General features: G+C 40.0%; 2 protein-coding genes and 1 long non-coding RNA gene across 3 annotated transcripts in view; 2 read left to right on the forward strand and 1 right to left on the reverse strand.

Annotated features, from left to right (window-relative positions):
• The first annotated feature begins 732 nt into the window (after positions 1-732).
• On the forward strand, positions 733-3,404 carry dut (deoxyuridine triphosphatase). Its single transcript, XM_088412350.1, has 7 exons — positions 733-913; positions 1,494-1,644; positions 1,780-1,871; positions 1,970-2,014; positions 2,150-2,224; positions 2,772-2,842; positions 2,929-3,404. The coding sequence occupies exons 1-7, from the start codon at positions 784-786 to the stop codon at positions 2,983-2,985; spliced, it is 621 nt and encodes a 206-aa protein (XP_088268476.1). The 5' UTR covers positions 733-783; the 3' UTR covers positions 2,986-3,404.
• Positions 3,405-3,611: 207 nt separating this feature from the next.
• On the forward strand, positions 3,612-5,725 carry LOC148424770 (uncharacterized). Its single transcript, XR_015865298.1, has 2 exons — positions 3,612-3,900; positions 5,353-5,725. It is a non-coding gene; the product is annotated as an uncharacterized LOC148424770 (long non-coding RNA).
• fbn1 (fibrillin 1) overlaps positions 4,079-25,384 on the reverse strand; it is a 62,420-nt gene continuing 41,114 nt past the window's right edge. The window contains exons 35-65 of the mRNA XM_088412351.1: positions 24,866-24,988; positions 24,637-24,759; positions 24,372-24,539; positions 23,723-23,791; positions 23,520-23,645; positions 22,312-22,434; positions 21,471-21,629; positions 21,321-21,392; positions 21,117-21,242; positions 20,913-21,035; positions 20,017-20,142; positions 19,818-19,934; positions 19,608-19,733; positions 19,402-19,521; positions 18,236-18,361; positions 15,808-15,960; positions 15,656-15,718; positions 15,462-15,587; positions 15,256-15,375; positions 14,953-15,075; positions 13,803-13,934; positions 13,253-13,378; positions 11,174-11,380; positions 10,936-11,061; positions 10,589-10,711; positions 9,713-9,829; positions 8,124-8,252; positions 7,934-8,053; positions 6,683-6,914; positions 6,428-6,611; positions 4,079-5,628 (exon numbers count right to left, since the gene is read on the reverse strand). Coding sequence (XP_088268477.1) covers positions 5,242-5,628; positions 6,428-6,611; positions 6,683-6,914; positions 7,934-8,053; positions 8,124-8,252; positions 9,713-9,829; positions 10,589-10,711; positions 10,936-11,061; positions 11,174-11,380; positions 13,253-13,378; positions 13,803-13,934; positions 14,953-15,075; positions 15,256-15,375; positions 15,462-15,587; positions 15,656-15,718; positions 15,808-15,960; positions 18,236-18,361; positions 19,402-19,521; positions 19,608-19,733; positions 19,818-19,934; positions 20,017-20,142; positions 20,913-21,035; positions 21,117-21,242; positions 21,321-21,392; positions 21,471-21,629; positions 22,312-22,434; positions 23,520-23,645; positions 23,723-23,791; positions 24,372-24,539; positions 24,637-24,759; positions 24,866-24,988 — 4,295 coding nt within the window. The 3' untranslated portion in view covers positions 4,079-5,241. The remainder of the gene's footprint in view (positions 5,629-6,427; positions 6,612-6,682; positions 6,915-7,933; positions 8,054-8,123; positions 8,253-9,712; positions 9,830-10,588; positions 10,712-10,935; positions 11,062-11,173; positions 11,381-13,252; positions 13,379-13,802; positions 13,935-14,952; positions 15,076-15,255; positions 15,376-15,461; positions 15,588-15,655; positions 15,719-15,807; positions 15,961-18,235; positions 18,362-19,401; positions 19,522-19,607; positions 19,734-19,817; positions 19,935-20,016; positions 20,143-20,912; positions 21,036-21,116; positions 21,243-21,320; positions 21,393-21,470; positions 21,630-22,311; positions 22,435-23,519; positions 23,646-23,722; positions 23,792-24,371; positions 24,540-24,636; positions 24,760-24,865; positions 24,989-25,384) is intronic.

Below are 25,384 nucleotides of genomic sequence, written 5' to 3' on the forward strand. Positions count from 1 at the left end.
AACACACACACACACACACACGCACACACACGCGCGCACACACACACACAGAAGCAAACCATATCATAAAGCGGTGATTATAATAAGTTAATTTAGCATCTTAATGTTTTTCCTCAGTTAACAAGGTTACGTTATTAGCCAATGAGAACGCGTTGTTTATATTGATTAAAGATGAAGCTCTTGCTACCTGGTATTTTGTTAAAATAAAATTGTATGACATTTTTTATAACCCACAGTAAAAGTCATTGTCGCGTTTGTACCTGAATACATTTGAATTATTTATACTCTTGTAAATTTATTTGGGTAAATTTGTCAAAACTACAGAAGCCAATTTCTGACAGTAAAGCCCATTGCCAGTGATGGACACAGGCAATGTGCAGCTTTTATTTAACGGACTCACATGAACCTTGAGTAGATGTTGCACTCGTTCGGGATTTAAATTGTGCCTAATAAATCTTCAGTGTATTTCCTTGTAACAAAATGCAGTAAAACTATGTGATATAAGTGTTCACACAATTTAAATTTAAGGGTGACATTCCCCACATACGAGTTCGCTGCTTTGTCGAATGTTTACTCGTGTGGAAACATTTTGCTCAGTTAATTACTTTTTCTGGTTAAATAAATATCCATAGTTTTTTTAAGTACAGTGCTCGATTACTCCCATTAACCATGCTACTAACCGCAAACGAAATGAGGCGTGTCTTCACCAACCACATCCAATAAGGCGGCGACGTCGACTTGTGTTTGTGAGTAAAGGGCGTCTTCTGGGTTTACGCGTTTGTGATGCCCTCAGTCTGTTGGTTAGCAAACGCTATGATACTAACATTAACGTGTGCACACTCTGTCAGAAACCTGCGCTGTTCGAGTCTTTTAAGGAGGCATTTTTACTCTCGGATGATCAATCGTGACAAAGGCAAGTATCAGATGCGGACTTACGCAAAGCTTCGTGACTTTGTATTTTTTAGCATTTCGGTGAAGCGTGATCTTTGAACCGAATGTTATGAACCGAATGCGTGGACGACGCATCTAGTTTATTATGTACTAAAGCAACGTTAGCCGCAGTTCTCGTCTGCTTTTCGCTAAAGACGCTCTAACGCTCAACTCTCGCGAGCCGATGACGAGGTCGCGTGTTTCTGACGCCACAGTGACGCATTTAGAAAAATATTAGATTAAAAAAGGATTAATCTTTGCAGTGTTAGTTATAATTTTATATAGGCGTATTGCTAAAATATTAAACTTTATAATCAATTAGTTTTGATTCGTATACGTGATTATTAGGCGTACAAATAACGGTCACATTTGCTTTGGAGGCGGGGCTAACTGCAAACCCGCGAAATTTGTATTGAGAATAAAAGCGGGGGAGACGTTTTTTTCAGTGCAGTTTTCTTTACCTCTTGACCCACACCAAGCGAATTCGCTCTTATTGTTATTTTATTTTTGCTATTCCTCTTTTGGTTCTATTCGTTTTAATCTCGCCAACATGCCCGTCCTAGAGCTTACAGATGCTTGTGCAGTTTCTCCATCAAAGAGGTGCAAAACCAGCGCGATCGAGGAGAGATCTGTTCTTCGCTTCGCTAAACTTACGGAAAATGCCACGACACCAACCCGAGGCTCCTCAAAAGCTGCTGGATATGACTTGTACAGGTTAATTCCACCTTTTCCCCACATTAACGTTTTCCAAAATTACTTAAAATGATAAATACGTGATTAAGGTATGTTTTTTTTTCTTAATTGAACCCTTTTATCTAAAATCTCTTTTTTTTCACCTTTTTTTAACAGTGCCTATGATTATTCAATTGGTCCTATGGACAAGGCCTTAGTGAAAACTGACATCCAGATAGCAGTACCACATGGCTGTTATGGCAGAGTGGGTGAGTGTACCCCCCAACATTTGCATGCACCTTAAAAAAAGACCATTTTCCCTTCAAATGGACAATTACTGTAACCATGAACGTTGCTGTATTTTCAGCACCAAGATCTGGACTTGCAGCAAAGCACTTTATTGATGTTGGAGGTAAGTAAAAAGTCACATTCCTACATGTTTATACATGACAAACACACCACACACTATGCTAATCCTGCTTAATGTTCTAAAGACATTAAATTGACCATCAAGTTGATACAAATGTTTTCCCTTGTGTATTCTTAGCTGGAGTTGTAGATGAGGACTACAGAGGAAATGTTTGTGTTGTCTTATTTAATTTCAGCAAGCAAACATTTGATGGTAAGTTACTGGTCTCTCAGTTTTTTTTGTCAATAATTCCAATTCCTAATTCCAAATAGAATCAAATCATTTGTATTTATTTTAAAAATTCGAATTTTGAGTAAATATATGTAAACCTGTGCTTTTTTTAATCTGTTAGTGAACCCTAGTTCAGTCGAATTTGTACACTCTAAAAAGAATACATATCCAAATTCTTTTGAAGCTACATTTAATTGATCTGCTCACACAGTTGGCCCATAATTTGGTGAAGCTTGTCTCATCCTTACTATGATCTTTTTGGGAATCCTTTTATAGCTAATGATAACACTCACCCATTTGTAACGAATATATTCATGCTTTCCAAACATATTTTAAGCTTTCATGAGCATTTAACTGCTCTGATCCATCTTTTACTTTTAAAAGCATTAAATGACAACAAAATAATTAGTTGATCCGTTTCAACATTAAGTGTATTTACTTAGTAGAAAATTAAATATTTAACGATTTTAAAATCATGTTAATGTATTTCTGAAACAATGTTCTGTGTTTTGTATATTCAAACTTCTAGTTAAAAAAGGTGATCGAGTTGCTCAGCTGGTGTGTGAAAAAATAGCTTACCCAGAATTAGTTGAACAGGAGGTAAGAAGCCAAAGTGCAAATGTGCAAACAGTTGAACGTTTGTCATCTAATTAATATTAATGATTACTTGTAAATGTATTTTTTAGACACTGGAAGACACTGAGCGTGGAGCAGGAGGGTTCGGGTCAACTGGATGCAACTGAAGCCTTGACTTTTTAATGTTTTCGAACTTGGGTTTTACCGTTTTAAACTTGCTATTAAAGTGCTGTATGTACATTAATCGGGTTTGACTATTATTATTGTGCATTTTGGCAGTATTGCATTTCTCCACAAGAGGACAGTGTATGACAAGGTTCTGCCTGAAAACTGCTAGCTTGAGACTCACACACTACTTCAGACAGTTATTGAACTACACGCTTTCTTGAAGCTATGTTAACTTATATGCCACCTTACCCGACGCTACAGCAGGTGTTGATGGTAAACTTCACAGCTTGTCTAGAGGAAGTGCATATATGTTGTTAAAGGAGGTTGTTTCCCTGTTGCGATTGTTTTAGATTTGAACCAACCTATGGGCTCGATCATTGTTTTTTTTTCCATGAATAAAGTTACTATTCTATTTAAAGACTTCGATTTCTCTGTTCTTTTATTGTACAAAATCAGGAGGAAAAACAGGTGCTAGGGGCCGAATCATGTACAAATGAGAGCCAGCTCCCAATGCCACTGCGTGGTAACGCTATCCAGGAAGCTTAGTTGATGTTCCAAACAAATCTTCATGGTCAGTTGCGTTTCAGAATTAGCATAACTTCAATGCACTTGTTGGTCCGTGCTCCTCGTCCAGGAAATGGAAAGGAGCACATACAATGATGTTTTTTTTTTCTTTCCCAAAGGAAGACTTTCAGACCTATTTTGCTGCCGACTGGGCAACAAACTTCCAAGCCATGCATGGCATTTCATTCCTATGTTGTGGGTTCTCTGATTGTTAAGGGAGAGGGCGGGGGATGTGAATCCGGGAATCAACCGCTCCGTTGAGAAAAAAAAACAAACAAAAAAACTGACTTCCGGAAGTTAACACCGGAAGTCGCACACAACCGTTTTACCGTTTCTCCGTGAGCCATCAGGTAAAGACGAAGCATTCCCAAATTATATGAATAAGCATCAAGTGTATTGTGTTATTATTATTTTTTTTGCCTCTGTGTGGCCGCACCTAATGCACAGGCCAGTTTCTGCCTTTGCCTGTAAATGCAGCACGGGATATGCAAGAAAGCAGGATGTCAAAGTTCAAGCAGCAATCAGGTGTACACCAAAAGAATGTTTTTATTGTGAATGTTCAACTAAACCCCCACTGATGTGAACAAAAACACAGACCGGTGTTGGGCTGGCCTGTGGTAATGCGGCACTGATAGTACATGTGAGAAAATTGATTGGCCATGAAGGCCTCAGTGCATGATCAGGAAGGTCCAGGCTTGCCATCATTAATGTCAGAAGTGTGTGTATGTGCACTGTATGTCTGTGTGCAGGTATGTGAATGTATACAGTTAAAAAGGAAGTAGTTGGTCATTATAAGCACCATTACAACCCCCTTTGTTCCAGGGGCTTCCTCTAGTTTACAAAGGCATCATAGATTAAAAGTGGCATCGATTATTACAATATAAACACAATTTACATGAACTATAGAGGAGAGCGGTCGGCTTAGGGACAATAGCAGACATGAAACCGGAGTGGCTGGCGGCATATCAGGCGTTTGTAATGGAGTACAGTGCGGTTTGAAAAGCTATGTGGTTGTGTTGCTAGCACCAGTAAATATGAACGATCCATAGAGAATGTGGACAAGCATTGTTTAAATACGCAGTAGGAGTCGTTCACGCCAGACACGACTACATCTCAATAGTCCTTTAGTGGCTTCCTTTCCTCTCCTGACTGATCTCGTCACGATTCGACATCTTTGTGAAGGCAGAAAAGTGTTGTGTCCGGTTTTGTTCAGTCGCTTACCTGAGGGGAGGAAATGAATTCATATGTCAGACTAATGGGACATCCTATTCCTTCACTTGGGCACTTGTAAAAAACAAAACACAAACAAAAACCCAACCATGAGAGTTTCCGGTTGTCCTTATCGCCTTCCAAAGTGGCACCAATTCCACATATCATCGTACGACACGCAAATTCCAAAACACAGTTGTGTTTTACACACACTTGTTAAGCTGTAAACGCAATGTGTTCATTTGACAGCTAGCTTTCAAGCCAGCATCTATTCCACAGAGATTGCATCTATGATATGTCGAATCATCTTTGGCAAACCAACGCTGCCCCCACCCCCCACCCCACCCCCTTGTCTCTTTGGTGGCAAGGCCATCTTCCTGTTGGGGAAAGAGCCGATGCCCCCCGACCAACAATGATCCAAAGTTGGAGATGTTTAGCCTCTTGTGGATCATCAGCCGCTGCCCGCCACAGTCTGGTGCGGGTTAATGCAGAATGATCTGCACCCTCATCTTCAGGATGTCCCCCAACTGTCCTGCAAGGTAGTCTTTATCATGTCGGTCCTCCAGCTCAATCAGTTCTTTCTTCCTGTACAGAGGGATGCTGCTGATCTGAAGGTCGTACGCGCCCGGACTGAGGGCCTTCTTCCTGCTCAGATGCAGGAAGCTCACGCCCTCCCTCTGGTTGATCTTAAAGTAGCCTGCTTCGTTTCCGTAGTCGATGCTGTAGCGCACGTGGTCGGTGAGGGCGGACAAGGCCGGCGTAAATTCCAGGATGCGATCGCGGTTGCTCAGATCACTCATGTTGAGGTGGAGTTGCAAGGTGTCCTCAATGTCCATACTGGCCAGGCTGATCATCTCGTCGTCAGACATCTGCAAAGAAACAGTGACTCTTTTTGGTCAAGATAGTAAATGTAAATATTGTACAGTATACGTGTGTATGTAAATAAACAGTTACAGTAAACCCCTACAGGTGCGCATATATTTATTTCTTCGTTTATTTTAACGTTGCCTACTCGCACATTTGTTGTTTGACTTAGCCTCTGTTATTAACTGGAAAAATTGGTTCCTGTTTTTGTGCAACAGAATGATGATGCCTTCAGATGGGAGTGCCCCAACCTCCACATTTTTAAACACGGACATCTTTGCTCTTTTGTTGTTGTTTGTACTTGTGCTCACAACAAGTAGTAACTCACTTCACAAAAATTTGCGGTTTGGCAGATTAAAACAATTTCATTTAGCTCCAGCTAACTCAATGGTAACATACAATGCAAAACGGCAAAGACATGCTAGCATTAACACTGACAGTCAAAGTTTTAAACACACTGGATATATGAAAAGTCAGACGACACATATAAATAATTTAATATTCAAGCTCAATGTTTTTCAAAGAAAAATAGTGTATAGTTGCCTTTTTGCTTTTTAAACTTTTCCTGGGGGCTGTAGGCTGGAACGGATTAACAAGGTTTCCTTTCACTTCAACAAGGAAATATGATTGGATATAGTACCTTGAATGTTTTGCATTATGAACAATTTATTTTCATATCTCAAGGCACCATTGCGTTCAGATAAAAGCATTTCCCTTCGCTTGTTTGCAGCCTTACATACTGCAAACGAAGCAGCTGAATCACTTGGCCAAAACTTGTTCTGTAGCCACAACTGACTAAATTACCTGCATGTCATCCACAGTTTCTCCCTGTGTTGAGTTGGCGCTGCGTCGTTTGCGCCCTTTTTTAGGATAGCCGTTGATCTTGCACTCATAGCAGGCCTCAGGAGACAGAGAATTGTCATCCTCCTCCCCTCCCGGAGCAGCACTCTGGTCACCACCGCTAAAAGCCAACCCTGAGACACAGTGCCTGAAGCAAGTATAAAAGCCATCAGTCTAGCATACACTTTAGTGGGCAACATTTAAGACCTATTAACATACCCTTGTCCTGCTCTGTAGTAGCCAGTGGGACAACCGCAGAGGTAGCCCCCATCTGTGTTGGAGCACCCGAACTTGCAGGGGTTCTGGGTGGTGGAACACTCATTGACGTCGGCACAGCCGCCGGAAGCTTGTTCGTAGTTGAAGCCGGTGGGGCAGAGGCAGCGGAAGCTCCCCAGAGTGTTGTGGCACGATGCTCCCCCGCAGATTTGACTGTTCTGACACTCGTTCTCATCTGGGTCACGGGAAGTTGAGGGGGAATAAACAAGCAGAGGTTTAGTGCACTTAAATGGCCCAAACAATGGTGGGAAAACACCACATGTGAGCAATAAGTGGAGATGATGTTACAGACCTTCTTAAAATGTTTGAAAACAGTACATTAGATTCCTCATTAGTGAACTGAACGAGTGTGTGATGTCATTGGGAAAAGTACAGTAAATACCATCGCCTGCAAAGTGCGAATACCCTGCGGATGGGTTAGGTCCAGCAACAATGTTGTTTGGGTGTAATACCCTTTTGGCCACCTGATGGCGACACTTTACCAGTAAACCTAAAGCTACCTTATCATGGAAATTCAACCTTTTGGTTGATTTTTTTTAACTGTGTTACTATGTTAATTTATCACCTTCCTCGAATCCTTCACTGATGCATTCCTAAGACGCACTCCTGACCCCGTCCGAGCAGATAAAAACGACTTCCAAGACGCACATGTCACTATGCGAGAAATGCCCTTGTACCACCCGTGCAAAAGTAAATCCACACCCATATTATCCGAGAGCAGTTCAATGTTTTTACTTTCATTTTTATTCCGGAGTTGGGGAAAAGACGTATCATTCATTTCATTTATTAGCTACAAAATTTTACTGTAGAAAATGTCCGGCAAAAACTGGCAAAAATGTGAGTTTGGTAGCACCCAGCACTAGTCACAGGAGGAAAATGTTCTCATGAGTAGTGGTTTCCAGAGGGTACAGATTTGATAGGGACAGCACAATACTTTGCGACAAGCTCTTACACCATATTAAACAGTGTTTATTTGATGCCTGTTGATAAAACTTTGATTAGGGTGACTTTATATTGTTAATATATGCTATAAAGTTTCAAATTTTCACCTGGTGGTGTGCCTCGAGATTTTTCCATAGAAACAAAGTGTGCCTTGGCTCAAAAAAGGTTGGGGAACATTGGTCTGGAATCTAACCTTGGCAATCAGAGTGGTGGTTACTGTATTGATAAACATAAAGTAGTGTTTTTGCTTACCCACACACTGGTTCCACTGGTAATGCTGCAGGTAACCTTGTGGGCAACTGCATCGGTACCCGCCCACTAAATTCTGACAGCCATGCTGACACCTGTGGTTACCGTCACACTCGTCAGTGTCTTTGGGACGCAAAAACACAAGATAATTAGTCAACATTTTTTGTTCTGTGTTGTTTTTGATTTTTCATACCTTCACAGTTCTGCCCATTGGGGTCTAGAGAGAATCCTCGTTGGCAGTCGCAACTGAAGCTCCCTGGATTGTTTTGGCAAACGCCATTGGTGCCACAAAGATTGGGGTCTGTTGAGCATTCATTGTTGTCTAACACACACAAAGTAGGAATAGTTCAGATGAATATAAAATAGGATAGAAGAAGAGAACAGAATAAAGGAGAATAATACAGCATTTTATGGCCACAGCACTAGGTTCAACTGGACACATTTTTTGTCATAGATTCCAATTCACAGGTGAATGGAAGCACTTACACTGCATATATGATATCAACAGAAAAATATTTTTAATCTGTTTGAGAGACAAAGTTAAACTAAACAACCGAAACAATTGCGCAAGTGTGCACACCCTCTTGAAATGGGAAGTGGCTGTGTTCAGAACTAATCAATCTCATTCAAGCACCTGTTCAAATGAGTTAGTGCACACCTGCTAACATGCAAAATGAATCACATTAACCTAAAGAAAAAAAAAATCAGATGCACTAGTAGGCTTTTCCTGTCATTTTCTCCTCTCTGCTCAAATCCCGAGAGTTTTGTAAAGGTTATTTTGAACTGCTCATAATTCCTCCATCTGGAATATAGCTCCTGGTACAACTAAAAGGACTTTGGAAAAAAAAAGTCAGAAAGCATGATGGTTTCATTGCCATGTGTCAGTTGTAAGTGATAAGCAGTGTTGCTTCTTTATCGAGCATACCTTTTAGAATTATGGTCCATAAAGTTCAACCCCGGTTTCATCTGATCATAACAGATTTTTCCACATGTGTTTAGAAGATTTTGTTATGGTCTGATGAAATCAATGCATATTTACGTCAATTCTATGTAGGGGCGCAGAATTTGGATGTCAGCTGCAGTGAGGGATAGTGACGTTGCAGCGTGAAACTTGAACCCTCAAACCAAAATCAACATCTCAGGTTGCGTGTGCTGCAATCTTTGACTGTGTTTTGCTCGGAACGCTTGATTGTGAAGTAATGCTGGCTTTAAATTTTGAGGGTCTATTTGCAGTACTTCATATAAGCCCTAAAAATTGTTCATTTTTGTAATAGGTGTTAACCTGTGAGCAACTGCCCCTAATGAAACATTTAGGGATTCCTGGGTTCCAGTTTTCCAACATTTTTGTTGACAAATAACACACTAGTACATATATGAGTCATAAACTATGAAACTATAAACCGCATGCGGGAATAAACGCTCCTTTCCTCTGGATGAACGTTAGGTTATGGGAGCTGCTTTATGGTCTGGAAAAAAGCTTGTGGTTGTCAGGACAATCCATTACCGAATTCCATAATAAAGACTCGCTGTGCTGCATGACTACAAATGAGTATAGTCTAATAAGATAAGTGGGATATCAAACAGACTTCACTAAAAACAATGAAAAAGCAAGCTTGATGACACCAGAAAAAAAAACACATGATGTGCATACCACAGGTGTATTATGACTCAACATGTTTATCCTGCTCATTGCTTTTAGGTATATACAGACATAAGAGCACTTGCGAGGATAAAAACATTAAAACGTGTAAGGCCATCCATGCTTGGCTTGTGTTTATTTACCGATGCAGGCGGTGTGATGCTGGGTAAAGCCTGGAGGACACTTGCAGGTGAATCCGCCGATGGTATTGACACACAGGAATTGACAGTTGTGTTGTTTTGTCGAGCATTCATCTAAGTCTGAAAAGGAAGGAAGCCATGACATCATTATTGTTTAGGTACATTGTGAGATGATTTTATGCACGACTGTATGAGGGCTGCTCCTTTGTGCGAGTCAAATTCCATTCCATCTACAGTCAGTGACCTACAAGTGAACCTGGCGAATGAAACACAAGGGCAGGGGTGGGCCTCGCCTCCATTTTGCCAACAAAGAGCTAAACTTATCTGCGAACCTTACATCCTCTCCTAAAAACGGAACTCTTGAAACAATGAAAATGTCAAACCTCTATGACAACGCTAACCTCTCAATTTGTTTATGAGCAAAATCCTTGAAGCCTTATTATAATATCCCCACGAGAACATGTTGTAAATTCCCCATACAAACGACAAAATGATTTACTTGTCACACCGTTTCACCGTTGTGTCAAAACCGTTTCACACATTATGTGGCCGCACAGTTACAAAAAAAACAACAAAACAATATTAATAAATAATAATAGTACTAAAAGTAGTGGTAATAATAAATATTTTTTGCACTGATGGTAACTAGCCCTTTAAAAGTAAAAACCAGCTGGTGGAAATGGGCTATATATATATATATATATATATATATATATATATATATATATATATATATATATATATATATATATATATATATATATATATATATATATATATATATATATATATATATATATATATATATATATATATATGAGAGGGAGAGAGAGAGGGTTTTATTCAGTTTATTTATTTTGCTGTGTTTGAGTGTGTCACCTCTGCAACTCTTTCCATCTTCCTGAAGGATGTAGCCACGGGGACAGGAACAAAGATATCCACCCTCTGTGTTCTTACAAATGAAGTTGCAAGGCTTTGGTGCCTGTATGCACTCATCAACATCTGCAAGGAAACAACGCATTGCTTGAAGCTGTCAACAAATACAGTATTCCATGAGAGCAGAAGATGAGAACAACAGACTCAGGCTGTATTTTTCATGTGCGTGTGTGTGCAGTCTTCTTGTGGTTTTGGCCCTTTACAAGGTAGCAGGAATGGGAACAAGAGGCAGGCAATGCCGGAAATGAGTCCATAAAATTAAGCAAGGGGGATGTGAACGGTAGGCTTACCCAGACATTGAGTACCAGTGATGTCTGTGGTGTACCCGGGTTTGCAGACGCAGTTGTATGAGCCAATAGTGTTGACACACTCGCCGTGCTTGCATAAGTTCCCCATCACACGACACTCGTCAATATCTGAACGGAAGCGTTCATGTTAACAAACCGAAAAACAATTTCGTTGTGCGTCAAATCTTGTTCTTGACTCTGAGTTTCATAGAAGGATATGTAACTTCAAATTCTCAAATACCTCTGCCATCAGTGGTATAGCCAGGTCCCAGAGGACACATTTTCTTGAACTGGGTGGTCCCAGGGAGCGGACAAAGCTCACAGTTGTTGCCCCAGCCCCTGCCCCCATCGCAGCAACACTCCGACTTGGTCACCATGTTTCTGTTACTGGATGTCATCTGACACAGTGTAGTCAGAACCTCGGTGTAACAGAAGCCCTCACGGTTATCTAGATGTCGGGAGACATGGGGAAGGGAACGTGAGAGCGAGACAAACCATCACATGAGCAAACAAAGAGGTGGCTAAAGGAAAGCAGACAAAGAAAGCCACCCAGACAGCACCAGACGTAAGGAGATAACCCACGCGCACAATCGCTAATGTCTGTCTGAAGCCAGATAGCAAATGAGCCTCAGTTTCCCTGGTGTGTTTCTCACAGGCGTCAGTGCATCACTTTAAATCTGAAGTATATATTTAGATTCGGGAGGAAGCCTGTGAAACGATTTCCTTTATGCTATCTTGACAGTGACAAACACATGGTTATTAATGAGATAAGAGATTGCCACAAACGGGGCTAAAATCTATTTGAAATGTGAACGACCATTTGCATCTGCAGTTAACAGATATCGTATTTTCCGCACTATAAGGCGCATCGGATTATAAGGCGCACCTTCAATTAATAAACCTTTTTTAAATTTCATACGTAAGGCGCACCCGATTATAAGGCTAAAGGGTACTGCACTTAAGGGAACGTATTAAAAATAATCAGCTAAGTCATCAAATTTTACTTATTGAATATAAACTTTATTAATACAATATAAGCATTCTCAAAACTGAGAAAATGAATAAACAGCTGTTTTATTTTAGTACGATCTGAAGAATGGGGAAAAAAGCTTTTTGATTACATTAAAAAACTGTTTAGATAAATGCCAAAACGAATCAAGAATTTAAAAGAATACAATTCTGATTAAATATTAAACTGAAATACTTTAATCAAATTGCAAACAAAAACCTTAAAATATATTGTTTTGTTGATTTAAAAATTGCTATTTGCAATTGGTATAGCATTTTTAAGTTTACAAGCACACAGATTAGTTCATGCAGTCAGCATCCGTTTCAGCTTTATTTTGGAGGTGCAGTCAGGAGGTCTCTGTGCGTTGTGACTAGTGAGATGTCGCAAAGCTTTCCATGCAACGGGAAGGAAAAGCAGAACAGGTATATTCCATATATTCCAGCACACCATTTGATATGATCGATATATCAGGTGCACCGATATATAAGGTGCACTGTCAGCTTTTGAGCAAATTTAAGGCTTTTAGGTGCGCCTTATAGTGCGGAAAATACAGTAATAAATTCCAAACTTTTAATGGTTCTTCTGTCATCACTTGCGTCACCACCCCCCCCCTCCAAAAAAAAACAAAAAACAATCAAACCTCTGTCATGTTAAACCAAAAGCCAATGCAAACCTTAGCTTAGTAGAGGCAGTTGTAAGAGTCTTACAGCCTACCTAATAAGTTAGAGATGCTTATAACAAAAAACGCTAAACAAAAATCACAAGGCTGAGTATGCATGCATTAACACATACTGTCATTTGGAATAATAGCTTCCTCTGGTAGTAGATAACAGGCAGTCATGTCCACTTGGAGGCATACTCATTATGGTGTTTAAATGCCTTCAACCTCTCAAATCATTTGTATAAATGATTATGGAAAAATCCATAATCATTTATACAAATGGTTGCCTAAAACAAAATACACAATTTCACACGTCATCCGTGAAATGGAAGAAAAAGTAAGCAAAAAAGAGAAGAATCATTGCATCAATGGAAAAAAAAAACCTTTTATGACTGTCAATTTTCTCTTTCCACTTTCCTCCAACCCATTTATATTTAATAGGGCTTTCCATATGTTATAATGGTATGATTTTATTTATCATACAATATTAGAAGAGGGATCACAAGAATACCGTCGGACAAAATCTACAACTTTTTAAAATGGTTTTCATCATTCAGCGGTAGTCGTTTCGCCCACTTCTGTCTTTCCATAAACCGTTTTGTCCGTGCTGAACATGCAAAGATTTAGGTGGGTATTGCACACATACTTACCGATACATTCTGTCTGTGTGGGGTTCGGTATGAATCCTTGGTCACATCTGCAGCGATAGCTTCCCATCGTGTTTTCACAACGGCCATTTTTACAAATGCCTGGTTTTGCTGTGCATTCATTGAGATCTGTAAGAGACATACAGAAATGCGAGGAATTTCGGAAAGAAATATCAAAATTACTGTCTACAAGTTCACCATTCACTCTTTGCGCGGACCTGCCTTGCATCATTAAGGCATGCTGTTTTTAATAATTTGCTGTCACCAAGGAAAGAAATAGCTAAAACCGGTTTGGGGAATAAACTTTTAGATATTTCTATTGCTTTCATTTATAATAAAAGACCTCAAAAGTAGTGACAAAAAGGTCATTTTCATTCATATTTTAACAAAAAAACTGCTGTCTTCCTGGCAAACTCTCTAATCTCTCTAGTCTAAATAAAGCCCAAATAAACACAAACATTTGTAAAGAGTCACAGTCTATTTACACTTGCAAAATCTGTGTGATAATGCCCAAATAAATAAACAATGAGCAATGACGTTTAAACAGTCTCACCAATGCAGCCATCCCCTCCTGGGTGGCGAGTGTATCCAGGTGAGCAGATGCACATAAATGTGCCGATAAGGTTTTTGCAGGTCATTCCTCTGCTGGCACAATCATCTAGGCCATCTTCACATTCATTCTGGTCTGCCAGGCAAAAATAGTAAGCATTGACGACTATTACAAATAATAGTATGTATTTTCAATAAATGTACAAATGTAAATCAGCCACACCAATCATGATGACAAATTCACTGTAGCACAAAAAAAATAAATAGAGAACGTGTACTACAGTTGAGAACTTATTTTACAGTTTTGCCTTTGATATATTCATCATTTATTATTATTATTTTTTAAAGGACATTGCACATAACCTACAAAGCCAAAGCAGAAATCCATGTTTGTATCGTGTGTCTTTTGTCTTCTTCCTTCCCACTTCTTCCCCCATGTGTAACTGCTCGCCCCTCTCCTGTCTGCTATGGGGAAAGTTAATTGGAGGCAATTAACTTCAAAGTGGTAGCTTGTTTACTCAACTCTGCAAGCGGCCAATTAGTGCCCTGCTCAAAAGTCCCCTCAAAAAAGAAAAAAGAGCTCATTACTAATGACGGCCAAGTATTATTCAAAAATTGGCTTTAAAACAACAGTAACCCGTTAAACCTGTCATCAGCCCATGCCTAGTGTTCATACTTTATGATCCTCTCCCTTTTGAGTGCTTTGCCACCATCTCTCCACAGTTGGCCATTTGTGGATATTCACTATTTGCTGTAGGGGAGTTAATCTATTGATTACTGCAGACCTCCACTGCGGTCTCTATTAATCTGCTTAATATGTCACTGGCATGGAAACAGGAGTTGCATATAGACAAGTAGTACGAGTTGGTGGTCTGTTTGGAGTTGGAATATAAACGATGACGCTATAGACACTGAGCGCTTCCTTCTGTCTCAGCGCTTCCTTCCAAATACCACTGTTGCTATGGCCCCCACGCCATCTGAGACAACCGAGGTGTAAACAGTGACTCGTCTGGTTACATTTTCCCCGGTTTTTGAGAAAGCTTGAGAAATGTTATGTAACTTCACAAGGGGCTAGTATTACTAAAGTATAAACAATATTAATGGGAAACGCCATGTGACTAAGGCAAGACTCATTTGTCATTGAGTTGTGGTACCTTTACACATCCTCTTATCTTCACGCAACACATATCCGGTTGGACATTTACACTCGTAGGAGCCCACAACATTAACGCAGCGGAACGCACACAGCAGAGGATTCTGGGCACACTCGTTAATGTCTGCAAGGGAGCACAAAAACAGTTGCAAAATGCCAGCGGTAACAGGACCACTGAAGAAAATGAAATGACTTAAGTGCATTTTTACACAAGTTGTTATTGAAAATGTTGGTTTTTGATCAAACCGGTTTCTTTAACGTATAAAGCAAACGCAACAGTACAGTGTAAACTTGTTTCCCACACCTTCGCAGGTCATCATCGGACCAGGCTCAAAGCCCTCCTCACATGCACACTCAAAGCCTCCAATCACATTTGTGCATGTGCCATTTCCGCATGGGTTACCGACCTCACACTCATCCGTATCTAGAATGAACAAATACATTGAATGAATGTTCATCAATGCAAGTACAAAAGAAAGAGATGAACGATGGATGATGAGAGACACTTGCCTACACACTTAAATGTAAATGCGGTGATGTCTAGGTGGTATCCCATTTGACATTCGCAGCGGAAAGAGCCGTCTGTGTTGATGCACTGGCCGTTTTCACACGGGTTGTTGAGGCATTCGTCAATGTCTACGAGAGAAACAAACGTCAGCATGATATGTCGGAGGATACATTTTCACAGTGAATGACACTCATACCTTTTGGAACCTCATCGAGCCCACGTTGATACCCCTTATTTTTACAGAGAAGGGGATACGCCTCTGGAACATTATATCACAAGGCATTAAAAAAAAAGTCTTGTATGAATCAGCATGCTTGTAAGTTGTTTTTTTTTTTTTTTTTTTTTTACCTTCTGTCTTGCCAGGGCAGATTTCACAGGGATCTCCCCAGCCTTGACCCGGCATTCCAGTGCAGCAGCATTCTTCCTTGGAAGTATTCTGAGGCTTTGGAACCTGACAGCGCCCATTTTCAAACCTTGTATAGCAGTAATTGACACGTACATCTAAACATGGGCAAATACATGAAATGGACAACAAAAGAAAAAAAAATTAGAATAAAAATGATTCCATAGTAGTACTTCTCACGTGAAATTAAGGAGATTATGATTTTCATTTTTGTCAATTACACAGTGAATTTCAATGTCATAATGTAGCAAATATGGAGGCTAATGGTTGAGCATTACGTTTGGATGAGGCCAAAAGATGTGTGCAGTGTTAAATGCATAAAAAAAAAAAAAAATCAATATTATTCAAATCTGAAAAGGTGTTCAATATGCTTATAGTCACTTCAACAGTTACAAAATGGAGTTTGGATTGATCCCTTTTTTGATGCCAGTTATTTTTTCTATTCATTAAAAGTAAATATTGGCTTGAAATATCGGTTATTGCGCTCCCTGACAATTAATAACACCCCCTAGGGAAAAAAAAACAAAGAAAAAAAAACCAAACAAAAAAACTCTCTAAACGATTGAGATGCAGATCACTTTTGAATCACTATGCTTTCAATGGAATGGTCCAAAGTACCCATCATGGAGTCTCCCGTTAAGGTTTTACAATGTCATCCTTGAGCCAATAAGCAGCCTGATAAATAAACTTGACAAAAACTCTACTGAACTCTTACCATATGTATTTATTAGTAGAGCTTCAAGGCAAAGACATTTTGTTCATGTTTTAAGCTTTTTTTTTTTTTTTTTTGCTTTACAGTAAAACGCTTACATGACTTGGTGAGGTTGGCAAATGGAGAGGATTGTGAGAACTCTTGTTCTTCCTGGCTCTTATTTGTAATGAGAAGCACATGGTCACACTCTCCTGCTAGATCTTCACCCAACTGCACAAATAAGCGCCTTGACTACCACAGACCGCACACACACATGAGCATGCACCTGGCCAAGACATGAACACCTGGTGCTGTGTACACACTGTCTTAGTGGGTCCAGTTACTTTGATCCACAAAATCCATCTGCAGATATTTCTGCCAAGCATGTGACGCCTTGTGCACAGATGTTGAGTTCAAATGTATCTATGAAACAAAATTGTAAAACTGAACTTAGCAGTCTTTATAGTCAAATAATTTATTACGTATACCTCAATCCAATACGAGATATATAGAGGGTGTCCTACAAGCCACTATATACTTCCTATCTTTTCCATTTTGTTTTGCTTGAAAGGATGTGAAGCTCATTACCATTTGACATTGCTAGAGAATTATGTTTACAAATACCGCAAAAGCTAAACTGCGCAAATGGCCTCAACTAGGGCTGTGAAAAAAAAGTCAACTGAGTCAGGTCAGTTGAATTTAAATATCTGCCTTGAAGCTTCAATGGACCCATGTTTCTACACAGATCATTCTTGCAGATGTAAGCAAAACTACCCAAAAAGGACTGTAGAATTTAACCTCCAAACTTGAAAGTTGTTCACATTTTAACCAGTAGGGAGCAGTCAAGCGTTGAACATGCTCAGTCTGCTTGTCAAGAAGAATCAACAGAAGAAGAACAGAAAGGCCTTATTGCCATAGCAGCTAACAGGCAGGTTCAAGTTTACTCATGAAACACGGTTGAAGTATCGTCTGTAAATGGATTTTCAGAAACAATTACATGTATAATTTACAGATAACTAAGTATATAATCAGTATTTGTTATTCTTATATGTTAATCGCTAGTGTGCCGAGTCGCAATTGCTAACCAGTTAGTTCAGGCCAACTTAGTTTGTGTTTAAAATTTCCTACGTATAGAACACAATAAATAAAGAGTCGTTATATTCAATCCCACTCACATTCAACTTGAGTGGATTATTAAAAAAAATAAAATAAAAATAAACTCACATTAAACCTTAGTAGATTTACGAAAAAAATGGGGGGAAATTACTCAATTTATCCTTGATTTCATTTATGGCCCGAATCTCCCCCCGCCCCTCCCCCCGACCCCGCTGCGCTAATTCATCCCCCACCCTTCAGTCAAGCACCATTGACGCCAGGGAGAGGGGTGAAATACAAACTTTAATCCGCCTCTTTAGAACCGATGATGTCATCGCTTGAGTGTTTTAAAGGAACTCCCTAACAGTGGACTCGCCATTCCCCACCCAAGCCCTAAACACGCACATGTGGTACATGAACAGACACATACACAAGTGAGTGGATGGGAAGGTGGTCGGTCCAGTCACCCGAAGGCAGGGGGGACATTGAGTGCTTTCTTGGCACAGGAGGATAAAACTACACAGATACAGCTTGCACCTCATCTTTAACATAGCTTCAAGATAGGCTTGTTTCCTTCACCTTCTTACCTAAACATCTGCGTCCCGAGGCAGATAGTTGGAAGCCCTCCGGACATAAGCAGGTGAAGCTTCCCTCTGTGTTGGAGCAGGTTCCGAACAGACAGATCTCGGGTGACTGCGAACACTCGTCAATGTCTGGCACAAAGAAAATCAAATCAGAAACGACACAGAAGTTCACCCTGGGGCCTTTTTTCTTCATCTGCGTTGGGGTTAATGGGGTTGGGGTCGAATCAGTGTCAATAAATCAGAGTTTATGTGATTCGTGAAAAGAACATCATTGGGGAATAACATCGCCGTCATACATTCAGCAGTCACAATGACCAGCTGATGTTCGTACTGATGTTAAGAATTTAGTGCTGTTCCTCCCTGCTTCCAAGAACAGAGCCCTTAGTAGGAATGTGTTGAAGTCTGCTGAATATCTCTTCATCAGCACCACTGCATAAACAATCCAAGCATTCTAGTTTGGGCCCACTCCCACATGTGAAAAGGAGGAGAGAAATCAGACATGGATGGGGAGCAGTAGAGGCAAAATTTTATTCTCACCTACTAAGGGTTTGTTCTCACAAAAATTTAAGAAGGAAGAACACTGACATATTTTGGGGGATATATGTACCAGTACCTTAGTTTACTGTTGTGCAGGAAACAACCCATAACAGGTCTAGGGTCAAAAAATTCTGAATTTTCAAAGATGGAAACTTTCCATAGGAAATAGCGAGAATAAAAAAAAAAAAAAATACTACATTTAAGTTTGTTTTTCAATGCATTTGATACAATGAAAGTTTAATCCCACAGACATTTGTAATATACGTTTTTCAGTGAGAGGGCACGGAGAAAGAGTCTTGCCCAGCTCGTCTGTGAAGTTCCGATTACTAAACCACTGTAATGACTAATAGAAGCCTGTAGATGGCATTGTTACATTGCCTTGGAGTTGAAGTCAGCACAGCTTTTGAGTAGAAGATAAAGATTAGGCGGTGATTCTCCGCTTGCCATGTTAACATTTGCATTTTGTGAATGCATTTATTCGCATGGTTGTCTTCTTATGAAAAACAAACTTTAAAACTGATGAATTTCCTGCATTCTCCATCTTAATCTTCCATCCTCTGACTGCTTGGAAGTTGGCTTGAGAGCTAATGTGATGGTATGTGAATGACCTGTTGCTTTTATGTTAAGTTTACCTTCACAGGTTTCTTCATGAAGATAAAATCCCGGCGGGCAAATGCATCTGTAGGATCCATCCAGATTCAAACAAGTGCCAACGCCGCATGTGCCAGGATTGACCGCACATTCATTTATATCTGAGTAGAAAGCGGGGGACCGGGGTCATAGTGTATGCATACAAAGCATACAATACATTAGGGTGAAAGCAGCTTCTCTTTCTTACCTACACACAGTCTTCCGTCTGGCGAAAGTTCATACCCATCATTGCACACACACAGAAAGTTGCCCACAGTGTTCACACACTGCCCGTTACGACAGAGACCCCTCTGGCTCGAACACTCATCAATGTCTGAACGCAACAAAAACACAGTTGAGCAGTATATTACTTTTAAATACATTCTCATGACTTTTTTCAATGCAAGTTGTACAGTACCTATACATTCACTGTTGAGTGAATTCTGGAATCCGGGGTAGCAGAGACAGTTGTAAGAGCCCACGGTGTTCTTACAAGTACCGTTGCCGCAGGGTTGTTGCTCGCACTCGTCCGTGTCTAAAAAAAAACATTTCGTTTATGTTCAATCAGGGAAGCACTGGCTAGGAAGAACAGCAATGCAAGAGTAAAAAATTCTTACCGACACACATTGACTGGTCTCGGGTTGTTTTAAAGCCGTTGGGGCAGAGGCAGCGGTAGCTCCCCAGCGTGTCAATGCACTGACCAGGATTGCAAATTGCGGCATTCTCAACACATTCATTACGATCTAAAAAGCAAAAAAAAAAAAAAAAAGACTCGTACATAGATCAAAATAAATAGAATATGTTTAAAAAAAGACGCGAGTAAGTAGCAGTTTATTTATTTTTTTTTTTTTTACGTAAAATGACCTAACATCTTTACTAGTTTCCGTGACCTTGTCTATGGCATTTTACAGTGTATGTTAGCATTAAACTAATGGCCTTTTGTTAGACAAAGTTATATGGTGGGTTGAGCACTTTAGTATTTAAATATACAATGTTTGTTTTATTGTGTCAGTTTTACAGGAAACCTCATCCGGAGGTAACAAACATCTAAACAGTTATTGCCTCTTATTTGGTGAACTATGCGAGTGATACCGGAAGAACGGGTACTAAAGAATGCTTAAAAATTATTTGTTGAGTATTTTCATTCATTTTAATGTTGTAGGTAAAGTTTTAAGTAAGGCATTTTATATTTTTTTTAAAACATGTGCAAAAGGTAAAACTTTGCAAAACTGAGTTGAGTTTGAAACATGTTTTCCATAATTAACTCAGTCTGCGCCTGCTATTTTCAGACCCTACTTTACGCCAATGTTTGAAAAACAAGAAACAAAGACATAAATGAGTACCTGGGATTCAAGATTCAACCAGTGCCCTCTCTGTTTACATTTCTATTGCGTTTCTACAAGAGCTTTGTCATTTTCCCTGACACAATTAGGAGTCATCTGAGCCCCTGTAAAATGAGTCAAGTGCAAAAGCTACATTCAAAACAAACATGTAATTGAAGGACACACTATACCAAGGCATTGTCCTGTCGGGCTGAGGCGATATCCAGGTTTGCACTCGCAGCGGTAACTCCCGGGCATGTTTAAGCAGGCGGCATTTTGCTGGCACACGGGCCCATTCTGACATTCATCGATATCTAAGACCAGGAAAAGGGGCATTTGTTATTAACTTCGGTGGGTAAATAGAGCAGGATAAAGAAAGCGAGTCAATGTAGTACCTTCACAAATCAGTAGTTTGTCATTGTAGATGAAGCCAATTGGGCACTCACACCTGAAGCTACCGATCATGTTGATGCATACTCCGTTCTCACAAACGCCTGGGATTTCTCTGCACTCATCAATATCTGGAGCAAGGAGCAATATAAACATTCACTATTTATTACACAACTCAAAGAAAGGCTGCACCGTGAATATGTTCTTACCAATAACCCTTCCGGTGGTGATGTCGATATAATATCCTGGTCTCTCGCTGCCGCACAGAGTGGCAAACTCATCTGGGTGAAAAAACAAAGCACTTTACTTTCACCCATTCTTTTATGTGTCCATGACTAAATGAGTATATTGGACCTTACCGCTGCTGGGCACAGGGCACTCCTCACAGGGTTTATTCCACGCACTGCCAATGTTGTAGGCACAGCAGCACTTTTTTTTGGTCATGTTGAAGGTTAGCTCACCGTCACATGTTCTGTTGTCGGAATAAAAGTTCCTGTAGCAATAGCTCTTCCTCATATCTGGAAGTGATGACAAAAGAGTTAAAATACATTGTTGTCATCCACATTCACAATTAAGTTTACTGTCAACCTAAAATATAAAACAAGAAAATACTTTTGCCTTTTAGTTTGATCGTCTAATGCCAACACATACATTATTGGGAAATGACATGGCTGCCATTTAAATGGCAGTGTTATAATGTTCTAAGCAAAGCGCACACAAATGATGAGGCAAAACATATAAACAGACAAGAGAACTACTCATGGGTGAATATTATTGAACCTTTGTTGAAACAAAACTAAATCTTAACACACTTATTGAGTCACTTACAGTAGTTGTTAAAGTCTTCTTTGTTTGTGTGACTGAATGACAGTACATACTCACTTTGGCAAGACTGACGGGTAATGATGTACAAACTGGTTAATTATTTACACTACCCCAAAAAATGTTTATGTGGGTAGAAAGGAACGGAGTAATGACATTTCCATTAATTTCAGCGGGAGATGGATGATTTAAGAAATGAGGATTTTGAGTTATGAGCGACCATGTCACAGGACAAATCAAACACGCACTGTACCTCAATTGTGTGATATGGTCATTGTTCAAGTTAAGCTGGCAAATGTTGTACACCACCCGAACATATCTCTTTTGTTAAGAGCATAATTCCATTCAATACATGAAGCATGTGGTATGCAGACGTACCCATGCAATTGTTGCCTCCATTGACTTGCATGTAGTCCACGGGGCAGATGCAAGTATAGTTTCCGATTGTGTTGTAACACTGCCCGGGCCCACAAATACCTGGACGGTCACACTCGTTGATATCTGTGCAAAAAAAAAAAAAAAAATCGATTCACGTTATTTATTTCATCCCACCTATAGCAAATGTCTTGACAAAGTAACCACTTTATGACTGATTTTTGATACTCTACATTCAAGTTATCAATTTAAAGCAACTGTTCAATGCACTGAAAATTTATTTACTTGATATATTACGCATTTTTGGATGTAAGATAAGATTCGTTTTAAAGCTGTGCCACATCTGTGTTCCATTTTTAAGACCGTTAGTCTGGTTTAGCAAAAAGACTGAGTGCCTGTGCCGGCAGTATTTCAGGGAGTAAAAGTCCAGGAGAATGATTTTGCATTTGTGAAAAACATTTGTGGTTCCAGAGAGAGCTGTGTGAAATCGGATAATTTGCGAGTCAGCATGGGTGGGGGGAATAAAGATTCGAAGAAAAAAAACATGATCTCCACACCTCTGTAACCTTCTCCCTGTGGTTGCCAGCAGTGACTTGAGGTTACATTAGAGTAACCCCCCGAGTCTAGCAAAATCTCCCGTAGTTGACGACAGTCCAAGCTTTACAATTGATGTCATGAATGTATTGAGGAAGAACACCACCCTTTTCAAAAACTCCATCATAAAGAAAATTAACAAGACTACAAGCTAACATGTTCATGCCTAATGTTGTGAACCGGATTTTTTATATTGATGCGTTAAAATGCATTAATATAAAGTTGGAGTCAATGTGACTATTACTGACTTCAGTGGCCAGGTCAGGTTTTGCTGACACGCATCAATCACTTAGGAAAATGAACACTGGAGAAGAGAATGTATGATGTCATCAACCTCAAAGTCATTCATGTCGGTGTGTTTGTAGAATGGCATTATTAGTTTTGTATATATATTTTACAAGCGATAACATTAACGCTCATAATAGCAGAAAAGCCTTGCATTACCAGACAGTCAAATACTTGTTTTTTTAACATTACTTTGGGGCCGTGTTGTTTTGATGGTGCACAACAGTATATGGTAGCAAAATAAAGTAAATCAAACAATATCACTTTTTTTGTCTGAAAACAAGTCACTTTGGAGATGCTCAACATCTATTTAATGCATCGTCATTTAATACCTTCACAGATCCTGGTTTCTTGATTGAGCTTAAAACCTCTGGGACATTCACACTGAAAGCTTCCAAAGGTGTTGATGCACTCTCCTCCCTGACACAAGCCTGGCAGTTCCTGACACTCATTGATGTCTGTCAGGGAAGAGAAATCACATTGAGGGTTTGATTTTCACATAAGTGTCACTGTACCTCAGGTGTTAGAATCTGACCTTCCAAGATGACAGTGATGGGATTCGGTCTAAAGCCTTCACCACCCGGACACAGGGTCTTGTACTCGGCTGTGGGGCACAATGAAAAAAAAAGCCCATCAACAGATCTATGTGAAGGTCAGGTTTGTTGTTATTATAGTGGAAGTGAAAGTGGAAATATAATGCACTTTTGTTTCACAGTGAGCATTCCTTACAAGGTTTCTGAACCATCTGCAGGCAATTTTCACGCAAGTTGCGCAAAACGCTCTCAATTTATCAGTCACGCCAATTATGGTAAACACACATGCACACATCCAGAAGTCAATCTGAAGCCTGAATGTAGGCAGTGGACTGAATGACAACATTTATCCAAGCCTACCATTTCTGTTGACAATAAAAATAACAGGAAATGACTTCAAGTGAGTCAAGGGTTCTAATAAGCAAATTGTTTCATTTCCGGTGATTAACCATACAAAAACAGCAAACTGTCACGGATCATAGTCTGATGGCTCATGCACACAATATTTCTTGTTTATGGGGGGTTGACGTGCTCAGTGCAATTCCACAACTGTGGCAAACCTCAAATGGCATCACAGTATCCTAAATAGGCCACATAAGAAGACCACTATAACACGTCATTTCATGTCAAAGAAAGGACTTGTTGACCCACTGTTGTTGTGGGATGGGCATAATTCACACGGGTTTCCCCAAGCATGGCCCAAAGAACAGCAACACGATGCCTTGGAAACACCAACTCCAATCTCATTAGAGCAGTCCAAGCTCTCTGATGAGTCTCCTCGGAGGCGCACATCCAAAAAGCAGCTGCCAGAGCGGGTGTCTGTGGAAAAGACAAAACGAAGGGTAGTTTGGTTTCACCTTCACTTCAATATTGTCAGTAACTAATCAGTAAAATGCAGAGGCGTTTTGCATCTCACCTACGCATCCCACTCGGGTGGGGTTAAGCTCAAAATCAGTGGGGCAGTTGCAATGGTAGCTTCCGGGGATGTTAACACAAATCCCATTGATGCAAATTGTTGGGTCCGCGCATTCATTGATATCTGAGAAAGACAATGCAAGAAGTTTTGAAAGTGTCACATGATATAAAAGGAAGTGTACATGTTGTCAGTAGCTTTTCCCGAGTAAAGTAGGCAATAGCGATCGTACCTGTGCAGTTCCCTCCACTCCTGTCCAGTTCATAACCACGGTTACATTCACATCTGAAAAGGCCTGGAATGTTCTTGCAACGACCATTGACACAGATGTCGGCGAAGGTACATTCGTCAATGTCTGTGAAACAGTGAAAGGAAGAATGAAATCATGAATGATAAAAGAGAGAAAGATTATAGGATCATAGGTGGAAAATTATCAGCCAACAATAGGACGTTAAGGCCTCAGTCATATCTGCAAGGCACTGTCAGTCGCTCATGTGAGCAGTTGCGATGTCATATAGATTTGCTGGTTCATTCTGGCCTTCATTGAAAAGGAAAAATCATTTGCATTTTGGGTTGGAAATACATATATCTTTCATACTGTTACTCCTGGAACATTTCTGACACACCTTGTACTTAACTAGAGGAGCTTACCAAAGATTTCAAACCTTGCCCTTGTCCTTTTCCTTGAGCGATGAGAAAGGAATGATGGGAAAGGTCATTTTACGATGTCTGACACATCCACACAATGACT

Source organism: Hippichthys cyanospilos, chromosome 4 (assembly GCF_059441005.1).
Source record: "Hippichthys cyanospilos isolate Australia breed blue-spotted pipefish chromosome 4, RoL_Hcya_1.0, whole genome shotgun sequence".
NCBI lineage: Eukaryota > Metazoa > Chordata > Actinopteri > Syngnathiformes > Syngnathidae > Hippichthys > Hippichthys cyanospilos.

Coding starts and splice junctions, on each gene's coding strand:
- dut (XM_088412350.1), top strand. CDS start 784: ATGCCCTCAGTCTGTTGGTTAGCAAACGCTATGATACTAACATTAACG. Junction 2,225..2,771: donor CAGCAAGCAAACATTTGATG/GTAAGTTACTGG, acceptor TCAAACTTCTAG/TTAAAAAAGGTGATCGAGTT. Junction 2,843..2,928: donor CAGAATTAGTTGAACAGGAG/GTAAGAAGCCAA, acceptor TGTATTTTTTAG/ACACTGGAAGACACTGAGCG.